Source organism: Phaseolus vulgaris, chromosome 7, assembly GCF_051622355.1.
Source record: "Phaseolus vulgaris cultivar YP4 chromosome 7, ASM5162235v1, whole genome shotgun sequence".
Lineage (NCBI taxonomy): Eukaryota > Viridiplantae > Streptophyta > Magnoliopsida > Fabales > Fabaceae > Phaseolus > Phaseolus vulgaris.
The window spans coordinates 3,406,758-3,419,133 of NC_143504.1; the positions used below are offsets into that span (position 1 = coordinate 3,406,758).

The 12,376-nt window shown below is 33.0% G+C and overlaps 2 protein-coding genes across 2 annotated transcripts; both read left to right on the plus strand.

Annotated features, from left to right (window-relative positions):
- Positions 1 to 3,427: 3,427 nt before the first annotated feature.
- Positions 3,428 to 8,427, plus strand: LOC137827890 (beta-glucuronosyltransferase GlcAT14A). The gene is made up of 4 exons (XM_068634249.2): positions 3,428 to 4,510; positions 7,164 to 7,239; positions 7,336 to 7,451; positions 7,549 to 8,427. Exons 1-4 carry the CDS (start codon positions 4,027 to 4,029, stop codon positions 8,061 to 8,063), a joined length of 1,191 nt encoding a protein of 396 aa, XP_068490350.1. The 5' UTR covers positions 3,428 to 4,026; the 3' UTR covers positions 8,064 to 8,427.
- A 267-nt stretch (positions 8,428 to 8,694) lies between these two features.
- LOC137827891 (Tetratricopeptide repeat (TPR)-like superfamily protein) lies at positions 8,695 to 10,998 on the plus strand. The gene has a single exon (XM_068634250.2). The coding sequence runs from the start codon at positions 8,896 to 8,898 to the stop codon at positions 10,465 to 10,467; it is 1,572 nt and encodes a 523-aa protein (XP_068490351.1). The 5' UTR covers positions 8,695 to 8,895; the 3' UTR covers positions 10,468 to 10,998.
- Positions 10,999 to 12,376: the final 1,378 nt, after the last annotated feature.

The following is a 12,376-nucleotide window of genomic DNA, read 5'->3' on the forward strand; positions in this document are numbered from 1 at the left end:
TTTGGCGGGATTTTATCTTACCAATCCCTCTTTTATATCTGACCAACCCCTCTTTTCTTCTAACAATATTTAAAAAATAAAAATTAAAAAAAAAAATCTATCACGTGATTAGTAACAAATATACTGTTTTAGTTATAACAGTCACGGTTGTACACAACCCGCGTTTTCAAAATATTATTTTTTTAATTTAGAAATACACTTTTTTTCCAATTAAACACTGTCATTATTTAAAACAAATAAAAAGTTAAATTTTAAATTTAATTCAAATGTTTTAATCTAATTATAAATCATAATATTGTTAATATTTTGTTACAGTACATCATCGTATATGCATGATTCAAACAAATGATTATTTATTTGTAGATTCGTATTCAAATCATTTGTAGATGTTATATTGCAAAGTTGAAAAATAATTTAAATATTTTTTTACAAGCAAAACTAACTAAGTTATAAATGAGATAAACAAGTCAAACTTTAATTTAATATTTTTACGCTCTATATTTTAATTAAGTTTGAGCCAAACTCTAATTTAATATGTTTTACCTTGATGTTTTAATTAAGTTTAATTGAATAAATGAGTCAAGCTTTTTTAATGAATTACTTTATTAATGAGTTAATGAGGAGAGATCATTGTATTAGTGTAACCTTTATCACATATTATATTCTCAATAAATTTATACAAAAAATAAAATCTATTGAACTCTTAAATTACAATTTTAAAAACAAAGTTTAAATAATAATAATAATAAAATAATTAAAAGATTTATGTTTTATCATATTTCAATTTATAATACATTAATTTTGATTTATATAAACAAATTAATGAATAATTTTCTGAAGTGAGTGATCAATTCATAAAAAAAATACATATACTAAAATGATACCTGAGTAAAATCACATATCATATGTGGTTTTCTCTTCTATTCGTTGATATTTCTTCCCTATGGTGTAAGACAACAAAAAAAAGAGGTCTCTTTCTCTTTTTGCGTCCCATGCCCTTATGCATCCGTGAATACAAACAGAGTGTATAGTGCACCCATAGATCCAAATACATGCTTAGGGTTTGTTTATTTATATAAATGCTGAGTATAGAGGATTTGAGGGTATATCACTTGTTTGGATTCATGGTTTTATCTTGTTTGTTTATATAATACTACTATTTACATTCAATGCAATATTATTTTCTAATTATAATTGTAAAATTTATGAACATTTAAATTATTTATTTCTATAAAATAGTTTTCAATTTTTACATATATTCATAATTTTACATGTAAATTATTTTTCTTCAAGTAACTCTTGTTTTAAAAAAAATAAAATTATCCAACTATATCAAAGATAACTTGCATAACTTTAATTCACCAAAATTTACACAAAAAATACTTAATATTTGATTATTTTATTTTTTTGTAAAGACAATGATAAATTTGTAATATTATATTTTACATCTTTAACAAAAATCAAAACACCCTTACAATAATTACATCATTAAAAAACTTTAATAAACTTTCATCACATGTCCACTATAACATATCTCAATCCAAATACACTCACTTTTTTTCACATTTACATGTTAAATCTTTACACATTCACTTCTTATACTTCCACTTTTCAACACAAACATAATCTCAAGGACAAAACAATGACGGACTCAAGCTTAAAAACGAACAATACCTTATTTCCTTAACCCTCGACTGAAAGATTTGTTCCCATACACCCAATAATCTTATATCGTTAAGGATTCAATACCAAACCAAAAAGTTAAGGTCAAGTACAATTTATATACCATACATGAAATCATTAATGCACCAACTTCTTGTATACATCCCAAATAAAACCATAATAATCAAGCCAAATATACCGATAGTACCATAAAGTAGCAAAAATTCATCTTTATCCACTAACCTCATGTGCAACTACATATCCCTAGATACGCAATCATCCACATGCAAGACTTAAATCTTACAAGACTTAAATCTTAAAAAGTATGAAGAAATCCCTAAAAAATTTAAACAAAAGATAAAGAAAATATGTTTTAGAGAAGTGATAATTTTTAAGCCATAAAATTTTAAAAATTATATTTTTTATTTATATTTCATCTCATTTAAATTACTTTTATCATCCACGTATATAAGGGGAAAAAATACTTTTAAAAAATAATAAACAGTAAATTATGATTATTTTACATCAATATAACAAACTTAAATCTTGAAAAATATTAAAAAATCCCTCAAATATCTAAACAAAAGATAAAGAAAATATATTTTAGAGAAACAATAATTTTGAAGACATAAAATTTAAAAAATGACTTTATTTATTTATATTTCATCCCATTAAATGTTTCTAGAGAAATAATGTTGTTTTAACATAACTATATAAAAAATTTAAATCTTAAAAAAATACCAAACAAACTCTCAAACTTGAAAAGATAATAAAAGAATTATATATTTTAAAGAAATAATAACTTTTAAAACATAAAGTTTAAAACAATACATTTTATTTATTTATTTATACTTCATCTTATTTAAATCGCTTTTATTCTTAAACAAATTTAACTCGATACTTAAGAATTACTTAATTCAACACTTAAAATAAACACAATACAAACTTAAAAATCTACCTGTTATACATACACACACACACATATATATATATATATATATATATATATATATATATATATATATATAAATACTGTAAACACCATCAATGTGTAAAATATAAATTTATTTAATTAAATTATTTTTAACAAAAGAACATGTAAATCAAGTAAATTTGTTAGAAACAAATACATTTAATTTAATTTGTGTATTATATTTAAATTATTTTAGATAAATAGCCAAAAAATATTTAATCTAAAAACAAAAAACAAAAAAAAACCTTTTATATTTTTGGGACTCGCAAAAGTTATTTCACCAACTATTGAGTACATATTTATCTCCTGCACACCTACACAAACGCATTTTTTTATGTATTTAACCTAATATATTCTCCAATTAACTAATATTAATAATTAATAACCAAGAAAATAAGCATAATTTACTTACATATCAAATTATAAAGTGATACTCTTATCCTTTATTTTTTTAAGAGGCAACCCATATTTGATTATTTTTATTAAAATATGAATGTTAATTATATGTATTATATAATTATAATTTATTATGTATAATAATTTATGTCATAATTATTTTAAAAATATGTCAATCATTTCTATAATGAAAATCATTAATAGTAAACTCTTTTATGGTTGTTATTTTAAAGTTAGTGTCAAGTGATGTAGATTAATGCATAAATTTAAACGGCTAAGATGTGAGGCCTGTTTGAATTAAAAAAAAAAAAAAACCTGACACACGCGCTTACGTGGTTTGGCACGTATAGAAACAGTCAACTATTTTGCACAAGTAAAGTATAACCGAATCAACATGACCTTTTACTAAACAAAAAAAAAAATGTAGAATTTGTCCATATTTTGTCTTTCTTTCTTCATTTGTATAATAATTTGCTCATTGTGATGGTTACTTCAAAATTAAAATAAACCTGAGATTGAATCTTGGCATCATCATCACCATCATTGAATAGAGAGAAGAGAGAAAGGTAAGAGCAAATCCGTGATCTCCATTTCTTTCCCTAACACCTAACAACCAATCTAACCTCCAAGGAAGAAACCCTTGTCTTTTCTCTTTTATCCCATTTTCTCTTCTTCTCTGGAAGGTTGGGATTTGAAATCGAGCACTGAGAAAGCCAAAACCTGCAAAACTGGAGAAAATTTTTGGAACTTTCTGATCCGGGTTTTCCATGTGTCCACTGTCATCATCTCCTTTTCTTTTGTGCATGACAGTTTAACAGCTTCCATGTCCATCATCACCAAACGAGAAAAAGCCAAGATCTTTAGCGTCCATTTACGGAGAGGAGTCTAGAAAGCCAGACTCTGGGCAGACCCAGTTCTCAAAATCCCTTCTTTCAAGCCACGCCTGTTATTGTATCATATGCCCCAACGCCAAATTAGAGAGCACAGTAGTGGCTATGGGAGTTGACAGGAAATGGCTTTTCACTCTATTCAGTGCAGCATTGCTATCTCTCATGGTTCTGTTGATGTCCTCTTTCTCTGCTTTTAGTTCCCCAAAGGCTTTCCCTTCCCTTGTTCAGCATGGCTCTCGCTACCCTCCAGCTTTTGCATACTTTATCTCTGGTGGACACAAAGACAAGGACCGGATCTTGCGTTTGTTGTTGGCAGTTTACCATCCTAGGAATAGGTACCTCCTCCATCTTGGGAGGGATGCCAGGGATGATGAGAGAAAAGCCCTGGTTGCCGCCACGAGGGCGGTGCCGGCGATTCGTGCTTTCGGGAACGTTGATGTGGTTGGAAAGGCTGATTATGTCACCTACTTGGGGTCCTCCAATGTGGCCATCGCTCTCCGGGCTGCTGCCATTATGCTCAAATTGGATAGTGGCTGGAATTGGTTCATCACTTTGAGTGCACTGGATTATCCTCTCATCACACAGGATGGTATGCCTGTTTGCAATTTTCTGTTTGCTTCTTTGATTTGTGACTGTGTTTTGATGAGTCAATACCTAGATTGCTGTTGTATAGTTGGGAATTTGGAGGAGCATTCAAATCAATTTGCCTTTTAAAAAGAAATAAATAAATGGGATTGGTGGGTGATTAGTTAATAATTCAGTTTTATGAATTTGATTTTGACTGATCCAGTATTAAGAAGTAGTTGCTTGGTACTTAAGGAAAGTTTCTGCAATTTTAGTGGTCCAATAATTCACTTTCTGTTCCTTTTTAGTTCACCTTTTTTTCTCAAGTTTCACTTGTTTTTAGTCTATGCCCGAGGCTGGAATTTCAGAGGGAAAGGAAAGGGAAATCAAATTGTTTTTTCTAAAACTAAGAGTTATATAATGTTTTAAAAAATTATCAAAAAGATTAAGACATTAACTGTGTGCTAATCTATCATTTTTTATTGCATTTTAATTATTATCCTCAATAACTCAACTCCCAAATATTCCCTCAGGAAATCTGAGATAGATTGCTAATTGCAAACTTGCTCCTATAATCCTTAATTTCGCTTATCCTAGATTAGGTGTAGACGTTGTCCTATCGTTGAATCTCTAATATGATCAGCCTGAATTTATGTATTTCAGTATAAATATTCATTTTTTTTTAAAATTTCTTTTGGGGTCTTAATTTTAATGTCTTGTTTTGAAATTTTATAAATTCTGTTTGAGCAGTGTTAAAAAGACTTTTGCATTGATGTTAGCATAATATTGTTTTTGTGTCACTAAATAATACTTTGAGTTATTGTTTTGAGATTTCTTTCTGTATCGAATTTTTTGTCGTGGTAATACTGAAGATTAAGGTTTATTCTTTTAAAACTATACTGAAATTATCTTCTCATCGGATTGGTTACTACAGATTGATTAAACTGAGGCTGGTCATTTTGATTCTACTTTTGATTTTCAAATTAAATTTAAAATTTACCTAGAGCCCACCATTATTTAGCCTAAAGTTTTGCATGTTTAGATACTAAGCTAAAAGGACAGGTTTTCCAACTTATTAGTTTTTCATGCATAAGGAATTTGTGGTAACAGCCAGGAGATAAAGCCAAGACAAAAATGGTGAGGGAGCCGCAAAAGGGAGAGAAGGGTATTCAGTTGAAAAGAGGGATCACTGGGGTGAGAAGAGTGAGGAGGTGAATATGGTAGAAGGGTAATTAATGAGACAGATCAGGGGAACACTTGCCCTCGGCTGCGCCTTTGGTGGTTACATCCAAAAGACAGAAGTTATTGTTTTTATCTTGACCAAATAACAAATTCTGAGGTAGAGATTCTTCAAGCTCATCCCTGTATACCAAAGAAACTGCACCCAAATTCTTTATGTTATCTAGTTCCGTTTGCTGGTGAATAAGTTTAGGTCTTAGGAATTTGGAGTCACTTCATTTGTTCATCCTTCTTTATTTCAACCAGTTTGTGAATGCATTTTGGACTCCTTCCAAAATTTTGCCTGAGAACTTCTGTCAAACTGTGTTGGCATTGCATATTAATTTCCAAACGGAAGTGATTGGTTCTAAGCTGGAGACTGTATTTATGCATTAGATGGTTGAATATCTTAAAGTTCGGGGTCGCAAAATCTGATAGCGGATAAAGTCAATTCTTCTGATTGCATGGGATTACATGTGACTTCAAAGTAAACTGGCACTAAAATGTTTTAAGTCAGATGGACAGTTATCTAGAATTTAGTTTCAGACTTTCATCACTTCCATTATGCTTTTGATTAAACAAAGAAAATTGGGTATGTTTCACTCTGATATGCACATGCTACAGGAAGTAAGCATAACCAGAAGTAACTAAAACGACTCGTGTATTGTCATGTCTCAAATAAGTGCTTACTACATATTTATAAGATATAAGATTTTAATCATTTGAGGGTTGCATGGAAGATCTTCTGAAGAGTTGGAGGTATCACTAATGGAACTTGTGCAAGTCAAGCAATTAAGAAAGAACAAAGAGAGTGGCAGTAAAATTTGATTTTATAATATAAGGGGGTATGATGAAAATACAAGTTTTTATGTTGGTAACCATAGAGATGGGCTTTTGATGGCCAAGTATGTGAGATTGGTGGTGAGGCATTCGATGACAGACACATTGTTTTTAATAGAATCTCCTAAGGCATTCGATGACAGACACATTGTTTTTAATAGAATCTCCCAAGGCATTCAATGACATACACATTGTTTTTAAGTAAACCCTCAGAAGCCTGTAGAGCCAATGGGGCTGACTGATCCTAAAACCATGAGTTTGGCTATAGATTAGCAAGTAACAACAATCTATTCTGCATCAGTTCTCCTAGACCCTAGGTGTGTCATGGTCTTGTTGATTAAAATAAACATTGGGATTCCTCTGTTACTGGTAGGACTGGATGTTTTTATGGGCTCTTTCTATATATTATTTTTGTTGCTGTACAAGAACATCTATATTCATTATTCTGCTTTTAAGTGAATAAATACTTCATTTTTCTAAAATTTATTCATTGAATTCTTCTTGTTTTATAAGGTCAACAGAGTTCTCAGTTTTTTGTTCATACTCCCAGTATTGCTTGATGTATGCCTTCTTTCCCTACTTGTCGAAGTTGCTGATCCATATCCGTTATCTTTTATCAGATCTGTCCCACGTTTTCTCTTCTGTTAGGAGAGACCTGAATTTCATTGATCACACTGGTGACCTTGGATGGAAAGAGTACGGAAACTACTGCTAGTTCTAGCTGCTACTTTTTCGCACTTATTCAGTTAGCCTTATACCATTTACTTAGTAAGAATTTATTTGGTTTTGCAGGACTGATAGATTCCAGCCTATTGTAGTTGATCCGGGGTTATATTTAGCAAGAAAGAGTCAAATTTTTCAAGCTACAGAAAAGAGGGCAACTCCTAACGCATTCAAACTTTTCACAGGCAAATATTTTGTCTCATGCCTTCTGTGCAGCACAATATATGCCTTGTAGGGTTTTTGTATCCCCACTATATGTTGATTGCTTTTCGTGCCATGCAGGTTCACCATGGGTCATCTTGAGCCGGCCCTTTCTGGAGTTCTGCATTTTTGGTTGGGACAATTTACCTCGAACCCTACTGATGTATTTTACAAATGTGAAGTTATCTCAAGAAGGTTACTTTCACTCAGTCATTTGCAATGCGCCAGAATTCAAGAACACAACAGTAAATGGGGACTTGCGATATATAGTCTGGGACAATCCTCCAAAGATGGAACCACTTTTCCTTAATGCTTCCTTTTACGATCAAATGGTAGAAAGTGGAGCTGCTTTTGCAAGACAGTTTCATCTTAATAATCCTGTGTTGGACATGATTGATGAGAAGATCCTCCATCGTGGTAGCCATCGAGCTACTCCAGGAATGTGGTGCACTGGGCGGAGGAGCTGGTGGGTGGATCCGTGCTCCCAATGGGGTGATGTCAATCTTGTGGAACCAGGTCCTCAGGCTAAGAACCTTGAAGGGTCCGTTGCTAACCTTCTTGATGGCTGGAACTCACAGACCAATCAGTGTCAGTGAATAGATAAGAGAATAGAAGCATTTAGGAAGCTGTGCAGTCTAAGCACCACGATTCATCCACCAGTAGAAATTGCCATTTGCAGAAAACACATTCTTTGGTCACCAAAGTGTAATATCAATCTTGGAGTCATAGCATTGTTTGTAAGTGAGTGCTGATAGCAACACATCAGAGTTGTACTGGGGAAGGGAATATATGTTTAAGCTCTTGGGCTTTGGAGGCTTAATATTTGTGGTGGATCCTCCAATACCTTCCATCAGTGGGAGGATATTCCCTTCTGCATCCATTTTCATGGTGTTGTATGTTCAGTGTGCCTCATTATCATAGAGATTCTGGACGATCAGAGCAGAAAGTTCATTCTTTTTAGATATCATTGTCATTTTCCATTCCCTCATCATTGCACTTTTTAATTATTTGTTTCTATATAAGGAATATCTCTCAATTCGAAGTCAAAGAGTAGTTTCTCAAAATACTGAAATCTGTATAACTATTTAAGGAGCTCAACTTTCTTCACAATTTTTTTTATAAACATGGAGTTAAGATTGAAACTTTAACCACATATTTTAAAAAATAAAAGTATCTATCAACCATTTCATAATATAGTGGCAAAGTTGAGAATGCCCTAATACTTTAGTTCAGATGATATGCAAAGGAAGTGAGATAGTGATAAAGAAAATAAAGAGGAAATTAGGGTAAAAAAAATGAAGTTGTTTAGCATAGTTGAAGAAGAATATGAATAGAAATTATTTCTTATTATAATTTTATTTAATAGAAGATGGAAATTGATTTGATGTACCCACCAAACTAGTATAAAAGTAAAGCGCAGTGGCATAGATGTTAATGCTGGTTTCCATGGCGCTTTTTCGATCATCCAAAAGGTTCATCATCTCCAATCTTCTCCTTCCCCTCACAGAAACTTCTTCAACATTGCTTCCTCCTTTGTCAAGTTCAAATTTTTACCACCATTACTCCACACCCACAATCCAAGTTCCCTATGGGTCTCCAAAAAACACCACATTGGCCTTCCACACGGCCCAACCTAGCTCCACCCCCAACGCCGAAGCAATCTGCAGAATCTTATCCAACTCCCGCGACTCCACCGTCGACGTCTCTCTCGCTGCTGTTGTGGTGAATCCCTCGCCGGAGCTGGTACTGGAGGTCTTGAACAAACTCAGCAATGCCGGTACCCTCGCGCTTTCGTTCTTCCGTTGGGCCGAGAGGCAAAGCGAGTTCAAACACACCACAGAGACCTTCCACGCATTGATCGAAGCACTGGGAAAGATCAGACAGTTCAAAATGATTTGGACTTTGATCGACGACATGAAGCAACGAAAGTTGCTGACTTCTGACACTTTTGCCCTCGTTGCTCGGCGATACGCGCGAGCACGGAAGGTCAAGGAGGCAACTGAGATATTCGAGAAGATGGAGCGTTACGGTTTGAAGCCGCATGTAACGGATTTCAATAGGTTGATCGATGTGTTGTGTAAATCCAAGTGTGTTGAGAAGGCACATGAGGTGTTTGATAAAATGCGGCGCTTAGGCTTGGACCCTGATATCAAGTCCTACACCATTTTGCTAGAAGGGTGGAGTCAGCTGCAGAACCTGACCAAACTCAATGAGTTGTGTAGGGAGATGGAGGATAAAGGGTTTCAGATTGATGTTGTTGCGTATGGCATAATCATCAATGCGTATTGCAAGGCTAAGAAATTTGATGAAACCATTGGGTTGTACCATGAAATGAAAGCTAAGGGTGTGAGGCCTAGTCCCCATGTGTATTGTACTTTGATCAATGGTTTGGGTTCGGATAAGAGATTGAACCAAGCTCTTGAATTTTTTGAGGTATCTAAGGCTAGTGGCTTTGCACCAGAGGCTCCCACCTACAATGCTGTTGTTGGGGCTTATTGCTGGTCTATGCGTATGGATGATGCGTATAGGATGGTTGGTGAGATGAAAAAATGTGGGATTGGTCCAAATTCTCGAACTTTTGATATTATACTTCATCATCTTATAAAGGTTGGTAGGATTGAAGAAGCTTGCACGGTTTTTCGCAGAATGAATGGCGAGTTTGGGTGTGAGCCGAGTGTGAGCACGTATGAGATCATGGTGAGGATGTTTTGTAATGAAGTGAGATTGGATATGGCGATGGCAGTTTGGGATGAGATGAAAGAGAAAGGAATTCTTCCTGGAGTGCACATGTTCTCCACGTTGATCTGTTCCTTGTGCCATGAAAATAAGTTGAATGAAGCGTGTAAGTACTTTCAAGAAATGTTGGATGTGGGTATTCGGCCTCCTGCCAAAATGTTCAGCACCTTGAAGGAAGCTCTAGTTGATGCGAGGATGGAGCATGTTGCCATGCATTTTGCTATGAAAATTGATAAACTCAGGAAATCTCCTTTGGTTGCTTGACAAAAAGGCACACATGGTATATCAGGAATAGTTGGTGCGAAAGTGACAAAATTGTGTCTGCCTGTCTTGGTAAACGTCTGTTCACAGATGGATATGATGTTCTTGCACGACAGTGTATGTGAAGATTCTGTTCATATCCTTTGGAGACATTTATCCTCTGGAGAAGGAATTTGTGCATCACATTGTCATGTGAAAATTTCAGGTTTCCAATGATATATCCCAATGGCAATTCATGTGGGATACCTATGATCAACAGAACCAACTAGTAAAATTTGATTAAAGGAGTTTTTATTAGGAGGTCTGTCTTAGGCCGAAACAACTTTAGAGAACACTTGAACTCTTTCTAATTTCTATAGCATACCAGAAGGAGAAGGTTACTCCTGCACATGAAGGAAGCCATGCTAATATGAATTTCAGTATTTATCCTTTATTTATCCTAATAGTAGACTTGTTTTGGGTATTGCTGACTTCCTAAGGATATTGTTCTACACATCACTAGTAAATACATTCATCTCCATCATTCTGTCTTAATTTTTTAAAATTATAATTGAGTTTTATTTACTATTATTCTGTCTTGATCTTTCATATACATATTTGAATATGTTATTTAACTGTTTATTTTATATAGAAAAAGTCAAAATAAGGTATTTTTCACAATAAGATTTTATTGGTTCATTAATTATGTTATTTGAATTTGAAGAGATTTAACTTGAGTAACAATTCAATGAGTTTTAACAACAACAAAAAAAGGTTGGTGGTGACTAACCCTGGTAGATCACTCTGTTGGTTTTTGCTTCTCCTTGATCTCAAGCAACATCCTTCTGAAATTTAACATCTCTATTGTACGAATCTTTCTTATTAATATGATGATAAAGTTTGTAGGCCTTAGACTCCTCACTCACAACCAAGAACACACATTTGATACTTTTGTCATCAAGCTTACTCCTTTTGTGGCCATATACAAGAACAAATCCAATGCAACCAAAATTTTTGAAATAAAAAACAAAGGGTTTTGTTTCGCCACATGCATGCCTCTGGTGAATTTTTATCGCAAATGTTGAGCTTTACTTAAAATATAAACCTCCAAATTTACAACTTCAAGCCAAAAAGTTATGGGATCTTTTTTTTTTTTATTAAAACACTTTGAACCACACTTATAATGATTTGATTTTTTCTCTCAACCACGTAATTTTGTTGTGATGTATATGTCTCTTTAAATACCCTACTCATTACAAATTTGAACAAATTCTTTATACGTGTATCCCCTCTCTCTATCAAAATGTATATTTTGGATAGAGAAATCGACTTATTTTTCAACTAATGTCTTAAATTTCTTAAATACATAAAGTCGTTTATCTTTATAAAAAAAAATACACCTAAATTTTTTACTCAAACCATTAACAAAACGAGTATGTATCTATTATTTCCACTAGAGATAGAATTAATAGAGCACATATATCCTAATGAATTGATAGATCACATATATCATAATGAATTACATGTGGTTGTAATTGAGATGCACACCAATTTTTTTTCATAGAAAAATGAGCCTTTTAAGGATTTCTTTGAGAAAAAATGTTCACATAGGTGAGTTGGAAAATTGAAGATAAGTAGTCATTTCACCATAATGCTCTAATAGAGTTTTCAATCCACTAAGTAAGTGACCTTGGAGACTCTCAAACTTGATTTTGGAGACTCTCAAACTTGATTTGGTGACATTGAACTAACTTTAAAAAAAGCTGTGAGGGCAAAATTTTACAAAGATAACAAACATAAAGATTAAAAGTCATTAAAATTTCAAAAACTAAGTCATGTCCTTTAAACACTTCACACTTGTTTTTGTTTCATTTCAATACTCAATCCTTTGTCTAAAAGTGAACTCATAAATTATTTTTTTAACCCAAACACA